Source organism: Perna viridis, chromosome 5 (genome assembly GCF_037379345.1).
Source record: "Perna viridis isolate PV_CMFRI_1.1 ecotype Kerala chromosome 5, ASM3737934v1, whole genome shotgun sequence".
Lineage (NCBI taxonomy): Eukaryota > Metazoa > Mollusca > Bivalvia > Mytilida > Mytilidae > Perna > Perna viridis.
In genome coordinates this window covers 13,913,856-13,932,550 of record NC_142449.1, presented here as the reverse complement: position 1 = coordinate 13,932,550, position 18,695 = coordinate 13,913,856, and the positions used below count along the sequence as shown (strand labels likewise).

General features: G+C 34.2%; 1 protein-coding gene across 1 annotated transcript in view; it reads right to left on the bottom strand.

Moving 5' to 3' along the window:
• Positions 1-11,300: 11,300 nt before the first annotated feature.
• LOC148616131 (purine nucleoside phosphorylase-like) overlaps positions 11,301-18,695 on the bottom strand; it is a 30,696-nt gene continuing 23,301 nt past the window's right edge. Inside the window, exons 5-6 of the mRNA XM_088582843.1 lie at positions 18,304-18,494; positions 11,301-17,015 (exon numbers count right to left, since the gene is read on the bottom strand). Coding sequence (XP_088438969.1) covers positions 16,813-17,015; positions 18,304-18,494 — 394 coding nt within the window. The 3' untranslated portion in view covers positions 11,301-16,812. The remainder of the gene's footprint in view (positions 17,016-18,303; positions 18,495-18,695) is intronic.

Sequence of the window (18,695 nt, the reverse complement as noted above, 5' to 3'; positions counted from 1 at the left end):
TATTTTAAATATTCTTCCTGTGTTGCAGACTGTTCATCTGATTACTGAACCTATATTGTCCCAGAACTTGAAAATGGATTCTTTGTAGGACAAAAAATATACATGTATACTAATAATGTGAATTTCATTCTACTTTGTTGATTTGAATATCTGGTTGAGAATTGGGGAATATTTTTCTTTTTTCAATTTGAATTGATGCTGAATGCTGTTTGACATATTAGCCCATCTGGCCAAAGGTCTTGTGAGCTATTGCCATCACTTGGCATCATTGTCATCGTTGTCGTTAACAATTTTTTCAAAACTCTTTTTCCCTCATACAACTTGACCAATTGGAACCAAACTTGGTGTAAATGTTTCTTGGGATTTTCTGCTTAGAATTGGGATGAGGATTTTTTTTATCTGTTGAAAAACATGGCTGCCCATACTAAAAATAGATCATAGGGGTCATACAGTAGTTTTTCACATATAAACCATTAGGTTAAGTAAAATTCTGACGTGGATAAAAGTGTGAAAAGTCAAGATGAAGAAAAACGATCATTTCTTCCACTAACGTTTGTCAACAAAAGTATAGATGCAAGTAATTCGGCATGATGAAATCTAATTGTGGTCAAATTTTCATTTTAATCTGTTAAGTCATGTTGGAGTTATTGCCCTTTTTCAATATTTTTTGCTATTTTGAATATTTTTTTTTTTTTTAAATCTTCTCTGACACTGTTAGACCAATTAGAACTAAACTTGGTATGAATGTTACTTGGGGTATATCCTGCATAGAAATGCTGTGGTGATTTTTAATCCATCGAAAAACATGGCCGCCATTACTAAAAATAGAACATAGGGGTCAGACAGTAGTTTTTCGTATATTATATCTCCAAAACCGTAAGGTTTAGCCAAATTGCGTGTTTAAGGGCTTGCCCTACATGGGAAAGACCTTATTGTTTTTGTAATGTTTTCCCTACAAGGGAAAGACCTTATTGTTTTTGTAATGTTTTTTTTGGGTTTTTTTTTTTTTGCAAGATATCACTACCAAATTTGGACCATCGATAGAGCTCATTAAGGACTTTTACCAAATGACCCAGTGAAGAATTCCATTACCCATTGTAGAAATTATCTCCCTTTAATTGGCGTTTTTGTTTTCAACATGGTCCCCCGAACTAATTTTTCAGGATATCATGACCATATTTGGTGAACATGTAGATGTCATCAAGTTCAATTAGGAAATGACCCTGCTAAGGATTTCATTACCATCTATAAGAGTTATGATCCTTTAAAATAGTTTCTTTTAATCACTCATATCTTGAAAACTATAATAGAATAGAATAATTCTGGAAATTGTTTCGTGTACGTAAACAGATGGCCTAATTTATAAACATAAATTTGTATTTTATCATCAAACCATGCGGAAGTTATATCCCTTGAAATATCATACTAAAGTTTTGAAAATTTATATTTCGAGAACCACAAGTTGTAGACACATGGGAACTTCATCAATGATCTTTGGTCTATGTGACCTTTCATTTGCACCCAAGGTCAAAGGTCACAGAGTGCTAGTTTTTTCCTTTCAACAATTACTTAGTCACGGCACTGTTTCGTCATCTTTCAAGATACATTACAAAATTTATGGAAGAAATTGTTTTTAAGGGACATAACTCTTAAAGATGATAATGAAATCATTAGCAGGGTAATTTCCTAACTGAACATGATGACATCTATATGTTCAGCAAATATGGTCATGATATCCTGAAAAATGAGTTCGGCGGACAATGTTGGAAAAAAAAGTATAGGAAACTTTTCAAGCCAATATAACAATTGCATAAATGTGATGAATTTATTTGACAAAAATCCAAGACGGGAAAGGAGTCATGGCCATCGCCACTATACGTCACCTAAGTTACATGATGTCTCCATAGATTTTCTCCTTCCTTTCATACAAAAACCTCTTGGACTTCATCACATTAGAACCAAACTTTATTCTATACCTCTCACTCTACTACACTCCCTTTACAAAACAAGTCTTGACACTCCTGTTTCTGACCCCACCTCATCATTATACAGACTTGTTGCCATCATTTTGGATATTGGTTTCCACAGACTCTTTAAACCAGTTTGTGTGAAAAGTCAAGATGAAGAAAAACGATCATTTCTTCCACTAACGTTTGTCAACAAAAGTATAGATGCAAGTAATTTGGTTAACATCCTCCATCACAAAAACGTTACCAACAAAATTCCCCCATATTTCAAAGACAAATCCATACCAATTATTTCATATTCCTATACTTCATCCATCGCATCCAGAATTTTCAATTATAAAAGGCTATTGCAGAACCTAGAGATTGAGGACTTCAAGGCTAAACCACCTGACTGTTCTTGCAAAACCTCTCCATTCAAATATGGTCATTCTGGTCACGTCGTTACGGGAGATTTAACCATTATCGAAAACGAATCTCTGCGTAATATCCTTTCTAAAGGTCCCAAGTACCGTGAACCACGCTCCATAAATTGGAATTATAACTTTAAAGTTCTTATGGATGCCGTCGAGGACTATGCAAGAAAATGGATAAAAGGAGAACAAGAAGACATTGATTCTCTGTCAGAGTGGTTAAAGGCCGTGAGGTCTTTAATTTTGAAACGAATGAAAGTTTTAAGTAGGTCAATGAGTGCCAAGGCTACATCAGTTTTCAAAGACCCCGATGTAGCAAAAACATTGTCTACTATACATGACAAATATGTTGTCGTACCAGCAGACAAAGCCCAAAACAACATTGTTTTTGTCTGCAAAACGTTTTATATCCAATGTTTATTATCAGAGGTAGACGTAGAAAATAATAGTAGTGATAAGACCTATACTGCTACCACTCTCTCCAAAGAAGAGATTGTGGAAAACCATAAATCTGTACCATCCTCTTTTGGTCTCTCTACCAAGGACGATGATTGTGATTTACCGTCTATGTACTGGATTCCTAAACTTCACAAGAATCCATATAAACAACGTTTCATAGATTGATCTGCAAAATGTGCCACCAAACCTCTTTCGAAACTTTTAACTTCTATACTCACAACTGTCAAAGAGGGTCTGCAGTCCTACCACAACACTTGTTACTCTCATAGTGGTATTAATTCAATGTGGGTCCTGAAAAAATCGGAAGATCTTTTGGAGACAATCAGTTCAAGACTATTATCTGAATATAATAACATTAAAACCTATGATTTTTCAACACTGTATACTTCTATTCCCCATACTCAGTTAAAATCCCGATTTAAAAACATTATACATCGTTGTTTTTTCCAAAAAAGATGGTACGCCTAGATACAAATATATAGTTCTTGGTAGAGATTCCTCATACTTTGTAAGAAATAATTCCAAATCATCTTCCAAATATACAGAGGAAGATGTTTCCAAATGCTGGAATTTTAAATCGACAACATATTTGTCCAGTGTGGTGGACGTGTTTTTCAACAAACGGTCGGCATCCCCGATGGGAACAAATTGTGCTCTTTTACTTGCTAACCTATGCCTTCACTCTTATGAGGATGACTTTATTGCTGATCTGATCAGAAAGAAAGAATATCGTTTGGCTAGATCCTTCAATCTCAGTTTCCGCTATATAGATGACGTATTATCTTTAAACAATCCTAATTTCGGGGATCTGATACATCGCATCTACCCAAAAGAACTTGAGATAAAGGATACTACAGACACTGTGAAGTCAGCCTCATATCTTGACCTACACTTAGAAATCGATGGTAAAGTAAAACTATTTACCAAACTTTACGACAAACGTGATGACTTTTCATTCAGAATTGTCAACTTTCCTTTCATCTGTGGCAACATCCCTTCGGCTCCTGCGTATGGAGTGCTCATATCACAACTCATACGTTATGCCAGAGCTTGCCGAAACTACACAGACTTTTTGTTCGCGCTAGAACTCTTACAAATAGGCTTCTGGAACAGGGTTATGTTGCTACAAGATTGAAGTCATCACTACAGAAGTTTTATGGTCGTCATCATGAACTAGTGGATCGTTATGGTGTATCCATCAGCACCATGAAAACTGATTTATTCAACGGGTCATAGTTTTCCTGTCCTCGTTTGTCTACCCCGGACTTGACTTTTTATGAGCAACAAGGCGGGTGTTTCTAGAAAAGCAGAGGACGCTTACCCTACCGGTGCACCTGGTCTATGCTCCCAGTTTTTAGTGGATTCCGAGTTGCTCATTTACTTTTGTTACTTTGTATGTATGATTTTAGTTACTTTATGTTCTTTGTTGTGTACGTCTGTTTTCCATGTCTGGTCTTTGTCCCTGGATTACATTCTTTTGATTACCGCTATAACCTTGGTTCCCTTGATTACTCCTTCACAAAATCATCTTATAAAAGTCCCTAATGAGCTCTATTGGTGGTCCAAATTCGGTAATATCTTTCAAAGACGAATAGGGAAGAGCATGTCGAAGATAATTTAGCAAATGAAGAAAGAATAAAAAAAAACACTAGTATGTCAATTGTTTGTTAATTTTGTAAACAATTGAAAGGTCTTTCCCTTGAAAATTATTTCTTCGAAATATTCACGTAAAGACATTTGGTTTGATACATAATATGCAACAAGGGAAAGACCTTTCAATTGTTTAACAAGCAATTTATAATTTTATAAGTGCGCGAAGCGCACGTAACGAAATTATAATTTTATGAGTAAGGTATAATTATGTATACTTCCTAAATTCCCCCAAAGGAGCCCTTCAAAGCAAAGAATCATGGGAACGAATTACCCATGATTCCACCTTCTTAATGAGGCTGTTTAGGGAAATTCTTGGATTTTTTTTTTCGTGTATGTATTTGTGTGTTTTGTTTTAGGGTGTTGTTGAGGGGTTTCTCTTTCTTTTTTGTCAATACATTGATTTTCCTGCTGACTATTAAAAATTGCAACTGCAGGCTGGCCTTGATATCGATCTGACGTGTTCTAGATTTATGATCAACGCTATGACGAAACGGGCACCTTGTAATTGTAACGTAGCAGCTGTCACGACGTAACGAGCACCTTGCAATTGTGACGTAACGTGCACTATGCAGATTTACCTAATCCCAGTATTACCGGTAATCTTTTTTGATATATTCCTCATTTCCATTCTTTTTACTTTTAGACTCATAAAAGTTAAAATCTTAAATATACACAAAATATGTTGTCATATGTAAATTCACTCAATAAACCTTCCTATCATAGATTAAACTTTTAATTTCCTGCCTTCTCTTCTGTAACAAATTATTAATTCCACATATTTATTTTAATAACAAAAACTTTCTCAAAGAAGGAAATTGTCTCTGAATTTCTCTCGTCAAATCCAGTTCTGTTAAATACTGGCTGAAAACTCTGTGCAAATCATCGAATGTTAGGTAAACAGTCTTTTGGTCAGGCTACTTCTTGTGTTACACACTGGAAATGATGGAAAAAGAAAACATGGTAAATACACATGCAATCAATGGGTGGGAACTTACCTTAAGTTTATTCATAAAATTATAATTTCATTACGTGCGCTTCGCGCACTTATTAAATTATAAATTTTATTTCAGAAACTTACGTAAGGTACAATTATGTATGTTCAAAGTTGTACATATAATAATGATATAATGATTGTGTATTCAATAAGCATGTTTGTTTATATATATACGTGTCTCAGAATGTGACGACTCTATTGACTACACTGTTCCATCGGATCAAATTGATACAGATATGTAAACTTATAGAAAGGTCTGAAAAATTCCCAACGATGTTAGAACTGTCAAATTTGTGATGCAATTTTTTGGTCGTTCCCTCCGCGGGAACTCGTACCGCTGTGACATCTATTGGAACACCGCCTGCACGAAGTCCAGCACCCTAGACCACTCGGCCAGCTGGACATCTATCTATCTATCTATCTATATAAATATCTATATAAGTGTCGATGCCTGCAAATGCTAACACTCGTTTTATTTTAGCCAATTAGCAATTGTGCATGATTGGACTGGTTTGTGAGGTTTTATAAAACTGATCAACAACTGTCCGGAGTCGACATCTCGAATGCTTACAGTTCTGTCAATGTAACTTAGGAGACACTGTCTAACGTCAAGATTGTCGTTTTCATTGAACGATTTGAACATTATGGGGTAATGAACCCGTTTTCCGATTTTTTGTAAGCTTTACAATTGTAAAAACGATTTCATCGTCCTGTATGTCCATGAAATTTATGTCAAGCTTTTGCAAGTCGGATGACCTGGCAGCTGAAGTTTAAGCCAACAGCATTGTCAACTTGGTCGTCAAATCCCTTGGACGCAACTGTTTATTCGGCTCTAAGGCGTTTATATATCTCAAAACTACAGCCACGTCCCATGTTTTGGTGTATCTTGGAAGAGGGGCGCGTTCATTAAATATCCCTGCGAGCACTCGTCGCCTATTTTACCTATTTTCTCGGAATTAACCTCATCATGAAAAGCTGAAATCGCAGACCTATAAAGATTAACAGTACTATACTCATAGCCAAGATGGAATAAATGCGATAAGAAGTTCGCTATAGATTCCACAGAGTGGGATTAAGGCCCCGTTCACTACACCAGCGATCCCAGTGTCGCCAGCAGCTGTTATAAGCTGATTTCGAACCTGGTCTCCATGAGCTGACCAGTAGGTTGAGAGCTTCTTTCGAAAGTCCTGCTGTTTCTCGACTATCCATGCCACTAATTTGAGCATTTTGGACTCGATTAGTGGATGGTTCTCCCTCTTCGGATTGGTTAACAGTTTCGTCATTGGCAGAAGCACAATCGGTACCGATGTTAACATTTCCAGTAGCATGGGATAAAATGCCACGCGGGGGTCACAATAACTAGGGTTGCTCTCTCTTTGTTCACCTTTGCGAGACACCGTGCAATGAGGCAAAATGGGGGGAACGCGTATGGTTTCACATTCAACCAGTTCATTTGAAATGCATCCTTAAGAAAAGCAAATGGGTCCGATCTCCAGCTCACATATTTGTTCAACTGCATTCAGTCGGTCAACATGTCTATCAACATCGGGCCCAGGACTTTGTTTATCTGAACAAATGCAGTTTTGTTTAGCATCCAATTGTTGGAACTTTCCGCATGGCGGAATTCCCAGTCCTGATGTCCATTTTCAAGTGAACATGTATGTTTTTCTGTTCCTTTGTCAGAGCCATGATACCGAATTTCGCGGCTTTTAGTTCTAACGCATCTTTGTGTAAGTTTTCCTTTTTCTGACCAAGGGCCGCCCATTCTCATATTCTGTGCCACGTTTACAGCCCCCCCCCCCACCAACCGGTTGTACAGGCTTTCTATTACTAAATCCGGGCTTGGGGAGATGATGAAATCCCGTTCCAGTTTTTTAGGTTTTGAACCCACCAGATTATTTCGACTTTGCATTCTTGGGGAATCATGATCATCAAATGGTAATTCTCCATTTTCAGGGGGTATTTTCTTTTGCATATTTGCATCTCCCTGCAATACAGGGCTGCTGGGATGACCGCTTCGGCTGTTGCGTTTAATGTACCTATCAGACTCACCAGGTCGTGAATTGATATTTGATCGGATTTCAGTACGTTCTGACATTTCTGAACTATACCTGAGCATTTCGTTTCCGATAAGAATATTTTCATTCTTTATGGAGTTGATTTTCATCCTCAAAAACTCGATTGTTTGTGAAGGTTCTATTTTCGATTTTGTCCAGTTCAGAACCCACCCCAAGTTGTGTAGTACCCAAACTAGAGTGTTTTGATCTCTTATTACACCTTTTTATCAAAATGTCGTCCAAACAGATAACTAATCTCATACCTATCCGCCTCATCAGGGCTATAATTTGTTTCATGATTTTCGTGAAGGTTCGAGGCCCACAGGGAGAGTGCGATATTGGTACACTTTTTGACCATTGCGGAATCGAAGAAATCTCCTGTGAGATTCCAATATTGGGACACAAGTGTAAGCTTCCTTCACCATGAAAACTGATTTATTTAACGGGTCAGTTTTCCTTTCCTCGTTTGTCTACCCCGGACTTGACTTTTTATGAGCAACAAGGCGGGTGTTTCTAGAAAAGCAGAGGACGCTTACCCTACCGGTGCACCTGGTCCATGCTCCTAGTTTTTAGTGGAGTCCGAGTTGCTCATTTGCTTTTGTTACTTTGTATGAATGATTTTAGTTACTTTATGTTCTTTGTTGTGTATGTCTGTTTTCCATGTCTGGTCTTTGTCCCTGGATTGCATTCTTTTGATTACCGCTATAACCTTTTTTCCCTTGATTGCTCTTTCAGATCTAGCTTCATCATCCAGTCCCCCCCCCGTTTCAAAAGGTTTTTGACTGTTTGAAGACCCGCCATCTTGAAATGCTGGTATTTTACATTTTTGTTCAACTCTTTGAGCTGCAAAATAGGTCTGATACCCCCGTCATTCTTTGGTCTTACAAAGAGGTGACTCATGAACTGGGGTTTGGTTTCGTTCTGGCTTTTTACCTCTTCTATTGCATCCTTCAATCGAGCTCGCTCCACACTTTATACAGAGGACCCATAACTTGGGCCACCTTTTTCTGGATAAATTTACAACTATTGTCATGTAACTTCATGAAGCGCCATGCTTTTCTGTCACAAATTAAATCCTCAACGAATTCATATACATTCAGTGGCGTAAAGATAGCATTGTCCGGTATCGGGGAATCTTCCAGAACTTTGTGCTTTACACAATTTTCTGACAAATGTGTGTTGAAATTTGTTTCAACGTAGCGGGCCATGCTACCCGAATAATCATCTTAGATGATGTTTCCAACGGGTCAAACCTTTCGCAATCGGAATCATCGTCCGGTTTTCCCCTAGAACTTTCCGTTTTTTAATGGTCATTTTCTTGGTCCGATCCTGAAATCTCCCCGTCTGAACTCAGCTCTTCATAAGGATCGGTTGAATCCGACAGCTCATTTTCGGAGTAGTCCTGGTAGACATATTTACTTGTACGAGGACTCTTTTTGGGGATTTTATAATCCTTTAACGATTTGCCATCTTGGCCATATTTCGGTTACAGACCACCAATTCAACCAATGAGCATTTGGAACGTACACGCAAAAATAGTCCTACGCAGAAATTACCCCTGTTCCTCATAGTGCTGTGAAAAAAGTTCTCATCTTATTTAAAAAATTTAAACAGTTTCTGAAAGGAAAAACATTTCTGTACATTTTATAGGTGCATTTTGCTTCTTGTGATGTGAAGCCTAATCTCCATAATGATTTTTAAATATACCCCTATCTTGTGAAAACACTGGGATTTCCCATGCTATTTATAGACCCTTCACTTCCGATGACCAGTACTGCACTGCAAGTCTGCTAACCCCACATGCCATTCTGAGGATTGTGAGCTGACATATGTAGAATCATGCTGATATATAGTCCTCTGCAGATTAAAGTTAAGGTAAAGTCCAGAGAAGCCATTGAATATTGTGAAATTAGCATAGAAGCCTATGGAAAGTGGAATTAGTGGTTTTTAGCCTTTCGCCGTAGCAGACGACCCCGATGTCGACGGAGATTTCATGTTGACTTCTGTCACAGAATCACTCATTTTTACAAAACAGTGATTGCTCAGAAGCACTTTGTGCAATATTTGTGTAATCCTTTTGGATATTTACAAGATAGGCGTAGATGATTGCCGATTTTTTAAAACAAAAAAATCCAAGTTCGACTTTCCTGTTTGAAAGTCGAAGGAAGAAGGAGGAATCATGGGTAATTTAGGAAGTATACATAATTATACTTTACTTAAGTTTATGAAATAAAATTGACATACTACTAACTAGTTTTTTTTTGTTTATTTTTTTGCAATTTTCAGCCACAATCATGAGAATTATGATATATAGGAAAAAACTTTCATTTGCTGAAATGATCCTTACGATAAGTCCTACAAATGTCTTCTTGAGTCAAAATTGTTTGACAACTTCTTGTTAAATTTATTGCCCTTGAAAGACAGAATTCAACCACTTGAGCGATTCAGGCTCCTGAGAGCCTCTTGTTGTCTGATGCATTGGCTTTTGTAAACAGAAATATAGTTTACATCGATCGCAAATACCTCTGATAGCATATGTTACACAGCTAATTTTAAAATGTGACACTGCTAATATTGTGTGCAAGTTCAAAAAAGTATCTTCTACTCCGTTTGAGTCTTTATCATCTGAAAAAAAAAACAACACAAATTGCATTTTGTCCCTATAATTGTCTGAGAATAATAATGTCCAATTATGAACAAGTATTATCTTCATTAAATTTGATAATAGTTAAGGAAGCGTTTTGTTTACAAGGTTAAGATATCTAAAAGCCATAATAAATTGAATAATTGTACCCCAGTCAACAAATCACTTCGTTTGTAATTCTATCCATCTGAATTTTCTTGCAGTTATTTGGCTCCCAATGATGGATTTATTTCAAATTTGGTTTATTGCTTTATATAGATTATGCATATTTTAAGTGATTTGGGTGCTGTCAGATATATAACTTTTTTCTTCATTTTGGAATAATAAAGAAAATTTTGTCACAAAAAATGCAGCTACCAATGGATAGATTGATTTAAAATTTGATGTGTGGCTTTTTTTATTAGCGATTTTTGGCTGCAGTCGGATATGAAATTCCTGCAAGAGTGAGAGTGTACCTATTTTCCTGCTTTTTGCACATGAACACATAATGACTGAACATAGGAAAAACTTATCAAAATCCAGTGAAGTTGTTCATACTAGAAACGTGAACAAGACAGACAAGACTTTGCTTCTCACCTCGATGCAGGAAGGTAGGTTACATTCTATATCGAGGACACATTATTTTTTATAGTTTTGCTGATTATGTAAGAAATACAGTGTCCTAGTATTTTTACTCGGAAGAAAGCACATTTTTGCTCTTAGCACACACTAATGTTGCCTATATCCATAGTATTTTTATGTCTCTGACTTGAGGGGTCTCCAGGATTAAGTTTTACATAGAAAATGTCATATCATTTTTTGTCATAAAAATATTCATGTGAATGATTCGAAATTTAGTATGTAGTTCTATCTGGATAGATTGTTGTTTGTGTTAACTTTTTTGCTTGATCACACATCTACTTCCTGTCTGTTGTAATAGATTTGCAAAATGATTAGAAATTACTGGAAATTACGCATATTCATGATTTCTTTTATTGGTCGTAGTGTGTGTAAAGTAGGAATCTGGTTGTTTAGCAGATGTTATTGTATGATTTTTTTTTGTAGAACATGACATCCTGTTTTTGTTTGAGACTTAAAAATCAAGATTTGTTATTACATGCATGTAAAACAAAAACATTCAAGGTACTGTTTTAATAAGGAAAGAAAATAAACAATTATAATGAGCAACTTATCATATCAGGCAACAAGAAACAAATCTGATGATGACTGTGATAGTCAACATGATAAAAACACCATGTTACTGTTCAACATTAAATACAGCAATTCTTGGACAAGTGCATATCAATGTATTTTTTAAATGCTATTAGTACAATAATCCTTAAATTTGACTAATTAATATATTCTAACTAAGCAATTTGATGACAATTCTACTTCATTACAGTGTGTGGCATTGGCTACAGAGTCATTATTCAGTTATAATTTTTAAAGTACCATTCTGTGTAAGAATCAGGCAAAGGGTGGCACATCATAATTCTCAATTTATTCTTTTTTGCCTCAAATATATTCAATACATTGAGAAAACAACTGAAAAGCTATCAAAGTTTCCCGAAGCATGTGTGGCATAGATAATTTTTTTTGACTGCTTATATGCGAGAAAAATCCCCCCCCATTTTTCCATAGTGACTAAATTAAACTAAATTTCAGCTGCCAATATCTTAAAAAGGCAAGTTTACAAACACTTTGATTGCAAGTTCTGGAGGTTATCAGGAATAAATACTTCCTTCATGTGCCACACCTTATACACATTTTGCCAGATTCTGAGATGGAAAAGTACTATTGTGTCAGTCTCTGTAAGAGTCAGACAGTGGGTTTTTGACATGCAAGTCATTTAAAATTTTGCCTGATTCTTACATATACTTACACCTAAAAGACAACATGGTAAATCACATGTGAAATTAATGGAATATATATTACACATGTACCCCTTGAGTATTACAATATTTTGCAAACAAGGATGTTTTGAGGTAGCAATAATTATTAAACATTGCCTATATGTATTACATACAGTTGTCAATACATTTCATATACACTGTCAACAAAAAATACTGTATTTAATGCTACCACCTTTTGAAATAGCTTGCCTTACTATAGTCAATATCTCATCTAGCTTCAAGAAAAGTTAAGCCAAGGTTAAGTAACTTGTTACTGGTAACGAAATTAGCTAATAGTAGCTAAAATTAGGATGTAAATTATTGGAACGGGGAAAATATTGGGATGACTTCTAAAACTTGTACCAATATGTACAGTTTCTCTACTGACAACGATTACTGTTGTACATACATGTATGTACTGCCTGGCCGGTACACATTAAAGTTACATACCATGATTTTCATACTTATCTTTTTACTATAGACTAAATACAAAACAAAATTTTCAGATTTTGCATACTATTTCAGTATCAATCTGATATATTCTAATGAACAATACCACCAAAATCTGGGTTTTTAATTCCCACTAAACATGTGGTCTTGTACTTTTTTGGTAAACATTTGAAAAAAAAAATTCACAAACAATGATTAAGTTCTATAAATTTGAGTCAATCTTTTTTAACACTGTGTAATATCTGTAGAGCACTATAAGAATCTAGCACTACATAAGTTACCATGTTACCACAATCCAAAAGGACATACTACAATAACAAACAACTCCACACACTGAGTAATATTATAAAATCCACACTATATCAAAAAATATATTCACTTATGTACAAAAATCATGAACAAAATAAATATATATAACCTATATTAAGTTAAAATCTATCTACACTTCAAAACAAGAATACAAGGAGGATGGAATGTATATCAATGGATTCAGTGTCTACGCCAGAATGAATTAGCATTAGACACTATTTAAGGTATCCATAGGTCAAAAACTCATGTTCACTCAAAAATGAATGTTGTTTTATAATAAAATTAAATGTTTTAAGTATGAAATAAACAAGAAACTCCAAAATAAATAAAAAGATTCTTTGATCTATTCATAATTTTGTTGATTTCTTTGGGAACTTTGAAAATCTATTCTGAGGTACCCACTTATGATACAGAAAACTCATGAAATCAAAATGAATTAAACATTACATTGAAATAAAAAATTAGAGGGATAAAATTAACTTTATGCTGCCCATATCATTGAATCTGTCTTGCATCTATATATGCAGACTCTTAAACAGTACTGGAATTAAGGAAAGACCTAGTGTCTACTTCCTGTAATATTGGAAAATTAAACTTCAACTTCATTCAACATGAAATTTGGTATCTACACCTGTTTAAAGACGTTTAAAAGTACATGTGTATTAATCATTGTATATCTCATTTTTAATAGTCAACATGCAGAAAAGTACACATCAAGTAGTTCAAACTATTTTAGTCTATGTTGGTTTCTAAAACTGATAAAAAAAATCCTCCATTACATAAATGAACGAACAAGTACAGTTAAGTGAGAAATGTAAAAACTTATTAAGTCCAAACTTGAAATACAGCAACAATGAAATCGGACATATAATTACATTGCAGCAAATTTTCTGACCTGTGTCATACATGCAAATTAACCATACATACATATTCTAAATAGAAATTATATAGAACGAGATTCATACTTCCTTAATCTGAGTATATATATATATATATATTCAAAAACGACTTCAAAGAACTTTAATGTTAAGAATCATAATAATCTGACGTATAAGGAATTCTATGTTTGTACTACATGTACATGTAAGATACTTCAGGTTGTACAAATACAGCAAAACATCCGGATGATTATCTTGACAACACTCAGCTTCATATAATGGTATTAATAACGTTGATGTCAGTGATGTTTCAAATGGAAAGTAGAGTAATGTTCCAAATACAAAATATGTAAATTAAAACATATTTATGCTAATATTAAGGCAATTAAAGTAACAGAATTATCTCTTCAAGCATAAACATTTATAGCAATTAAAAAAAAAAAACTTGAAAAATGGTACTGAATACACAACCTAATATTCACAATCATAACAAGTTTCTAAGAAATAAATGTCTTTCAGTAAGTTAGATTATTTGATCATTATAAGAGACATATTTATTTAACACCGGTACACTGGTCTTATTTGTCATTCTGCAAAACATTCACTTTTTGTAAATCCCCCAAAAAATTACCTCAGATTCTATTTTTTTTTTTTTTGGGGGGGGGGGGTGGGGGGTCTCATTGAAATGAAACAAAGACAATGCAAAGCATAGTGATTAATTTGGATCCTGTGCCCTTAACTTATAGCATAAAATTGGGGAATAGATATTTCTAAAGACTAAGACAGGCTCAAGTTTAGGTCAAATTAATAATAAGAATCAATTGAATAATGTTAGTGTTGGAAAAGGCAGTATAACAAACAGGGGATCCTTATGACATTCAAGTAGTAGATACAGGAGTTGGAACCCCCCTATTATTGGAAAATTTTGTTAATTAGCTAATATCCTGGAGTCATCTCTATAGGCCTTACCTTTCAAATCTTTATAGGGGAATGTAATTATCTACCTGTACAAAAACTTCTTGTAACCATTCACATCTTTGGTACATAAAGATTGGCAGTACTTAAATTAACATAAAATATTGCAATTGATCTTGAGAAAGGATAAAAAACAAATAATTTCTGTAGGCTTCCTCGGCTGTCAAAGACCTAGTACTATTTCCCTGGAGATTTTCTTATGGTGACAAGGTCACCTTACATTAAACTGAATGGATTTTCAAATGAAAAGTTGAATGACCTATAAAACAAATACAACCTATATTTTACCCAAATATTGGAGGCATGCAACTGTTTTTTGTTGACAAACAGATACTTATCAACAAAATAACTACTTTAGAAATAATGAAATATATCCTCAAAGCCAAGGACAAAAAAAGTTAGATCTTACACAACATTTGAAATGATTAAATTTGTTGTTAATATCTCAGTGCATGTTTGTAAAGCTCATATCTGTTTGGCTGAATAATTAAGATCATAAATGTCAAGGGGTAAATGTGACTTATTGCATTCCTTAAAGAATCATGTCAGATGTTCTAAAAATACACGAATAGACCATTCATTATACAATATGATGTAAATACCTATGTTTATTTTTCTATTACTATCCATCAAATAACCCCAATGGGTAATTAAGCATGACCCATATGCATGTTGCAAATTTTTTTTCTTTTTGGTGGTAATGTCTTGTTGTTAGACTTTGCTTAGTGATAATATCTAACTTGATACAGGCCTTAATTAAAATTCACCAAATATATTATGAGCAGCAAATTTATAAGTTTGAAAATAATATTTCTGGGTTAACTTTACTAAAGTGAAGTGTTAAAATAGTAATTCACATGACAAGTGCATACAGCACAAAATGAAAGTCCAGTTTATTCCTTTTCCTGTCAATGACTTTGTTATTTATTTCTCCACCATAATATTCATGTCAATGACTTTGTTATTTATTTCTCCACCATAATATTCATGTCAATGACTTTGTTATTTATTTCTCCACAATAATATTCATGTCAATGACTTTGTTATTTATTTCTCCACCATAATATTCATGTCAATGACTTTGTTATTTATTTCTCCATGGGACTATTAATTGTATGTTTAATCTTAGGTTGATATGGGCTGATAACATCAATACAGAAAATGATACCAACAATTATACATGATCCAATTGGGGTCCAGTGATAGATATTACAAATGAGTTATTAACTATTCAATTTTACACCTGAATTAGTCACTGTGCAATAGGACTAGACTTTCAAACCACAGTTTGTAGTGAGATCAATAATTCAAGGAAAGGCTGATACATAGCTAAAGTGTTCGTTATAATAGAATTTACAGGTATACCACTTAGGTCATTTAATATAAATCTTCAGCTCTGGATTCTCAGTGACAAAGTAAAAACCAATCAACCACCAGTTCTCATAGAAGGCAATAGACAATTGGATATCTAGTACTCTAACATTAAAATTGTAACCTGGAAAATTTTTGAAGTGTCTTTTTTTTGACATCTTCTTTGATCAATCAGCTTTTGCACAGCTTTAAATTTCCATTGTAGCCCAAATAGCTCTATGATTTTCTTTCACTTATATATTCACAACCACAAAGATAAAACTGCTGCAAAAATTTCCCCATTTACAATAGTCAAAAGGATACATATATCTACCATTAATACATTCAAATTGTATTGTAACATGTTTTGAAATCCTATGAAAGCTGGCCTTGACACACATGATGTGACTAACTGTAGAAAGTCGTTCATCAATCGGCCATATTTTACATTGTCACTAACCAAGAAGAGCTCAAAAACAACTATAACTTGCTTAAAGTGATGCAAGAGAAAATTATATAAAATACTTTACATCTAGTTTAATGAATCAAATTGTATAAAAACTTTTTTTTTTTTTTTGGGAGGGGGGGTGGTGCTTAAAATTCACCCAAGTTAACACATGTACCTACTTGAACAAATTTTCTCTTGGCACTAAATATACCAACTGAAAAAAAAAGATTTGCCACCAGTTTTATGTTTCCATGGGGAGCACTAGCCTTATTATCATCAGTGCAAATGGGTCAACAAAATACAGCTTTAAAAACTTGAACAAAAATAACAATAACAATACATTCTCTTCATATTGGGATTTCAGCTACCATATTTGTTATCAGTGTCTGTACATCTTTAGCTCGTTTATTTGCTGTTTCAAGAACTTCAGCATGATTGGCGACAACTTTACTGTCATATTCCATTACACAGCTGTTTGTAATTAAAGATAAACCAAACACCTTCAATCCACAATATTTTGCCACTATAGCCTCCGGAATTGTACTCATCCCTACAACAGAAACAAATAGAGCTATAGTCATTCCACAATATTTTGCCACTATAACCTTCGGAATTGTACTCATCCCTACAGTAAAAACCAATAGAACTATAGATATCTTTACGAAGTAGATTGATATTATCAACAAACTATTACACCGAAACTCACTGAATATATTTATCAACTTGTGCTAAGGTATAAACACAAAATAATTTATAAACAACTCTGGGTAACAACTATGCTTGGTAACATAGCTTATCAAGATTTTTATTGCCAAGAAAATGTGTGCAATGGCTATAAGTCCCAAAATATATAAAACAAATTATATTTGCATAGCTTTTTAAATACATGCAAAAATTAAGTCTATCTTGTTTAAATCCTACAAATTCCATGCCTGTAATGACAATATATGTCAAAATGGATTCCCATTTCCCCTAGATATACCCTAACAACAATAGTTTTTTTTTCCATGTACAACAAATATATGCACCTGTAAGTTTAGTTTTAAAGCATCATTTAAGATATTGTAAGAATAAATATATATATATATATATATATATATATATAATGTCACATCTTCCTTGTAAAATGTTATTTTCAATTAAAAATTGGATAAATCTTTACTTATAATCTATGATTTACCAGTATATATTAAACTTTGGCATCAACACCCATAACTTATACCACATACATGTAAGACACATTTACCCAATGCTTTATTACAACCACTCTTCTTTGGCACCCAACTCATCCAAACACTACACGGGCAAAATTATATAACATGATTTTCACCCATATTGCAACAGATTTTAGGTGAAACTTGTATGATGAAATCCTTCACATTAAGTTTATGTGAAGCCCAACTTGCATGAATTTCACACGAACAGTATTTTCCAGACTAGAATTACTAACCTGTTGCATCAACCATCTTTCATACATAACCCACATAAATTTGGCATTAGCCCATACTACATACCTGTGATATCAACCAACTTTAATACATTACAAAAATAAATTTGGCAACAGCCCATAGCTACCCACCTAAGGCATCAAACAACTTTTATACAAAAACCACATAAACTTGGCATCAGGTAATGGCTCCCCATCTGTTGTATCAACCAACTTTAATACATTACACAAATAAATTTGGCATCAGCCCATGACTACCTACCTGTGGCATCAACCAACTTTTATGCAAACCCACATAAATTTGGAACCGGCCCAAGACTTCACATCTGTGGAATCAACCAACTTTTATACATAACCCACAAAAATTTGGCATGTACACATGGTTACCTACCTGTGGCATCAACTCCACATTGTAACAGGAATCTACATTCAGAAACTGTCTCATATGAAGGTCCAGTAAACATTGAATAGACTCCTTCATGGGTAAAGTCTTCATAACCTAATTCTTTCACACATTTCTTTGCTATGTTTCGTACATCAATATCATATGTATCTGATAATGCAGGAAATCTTGGTCCAAATCTGAAAATAAAATTGGTTGAATAATATTTTTTTTACATAAGTAGTTCAATGGTAAGTTATTGGCCACAACAGAACCATAGACACTCAGCTCATAGTTAGGATCAGACATATGTCTAATTAAATACATGACCATTCAAGAACCATCTTAATTTTGACACCCTTTGTTAGTCCAAAAATTGAATAAATACATTTTTCTTCCAA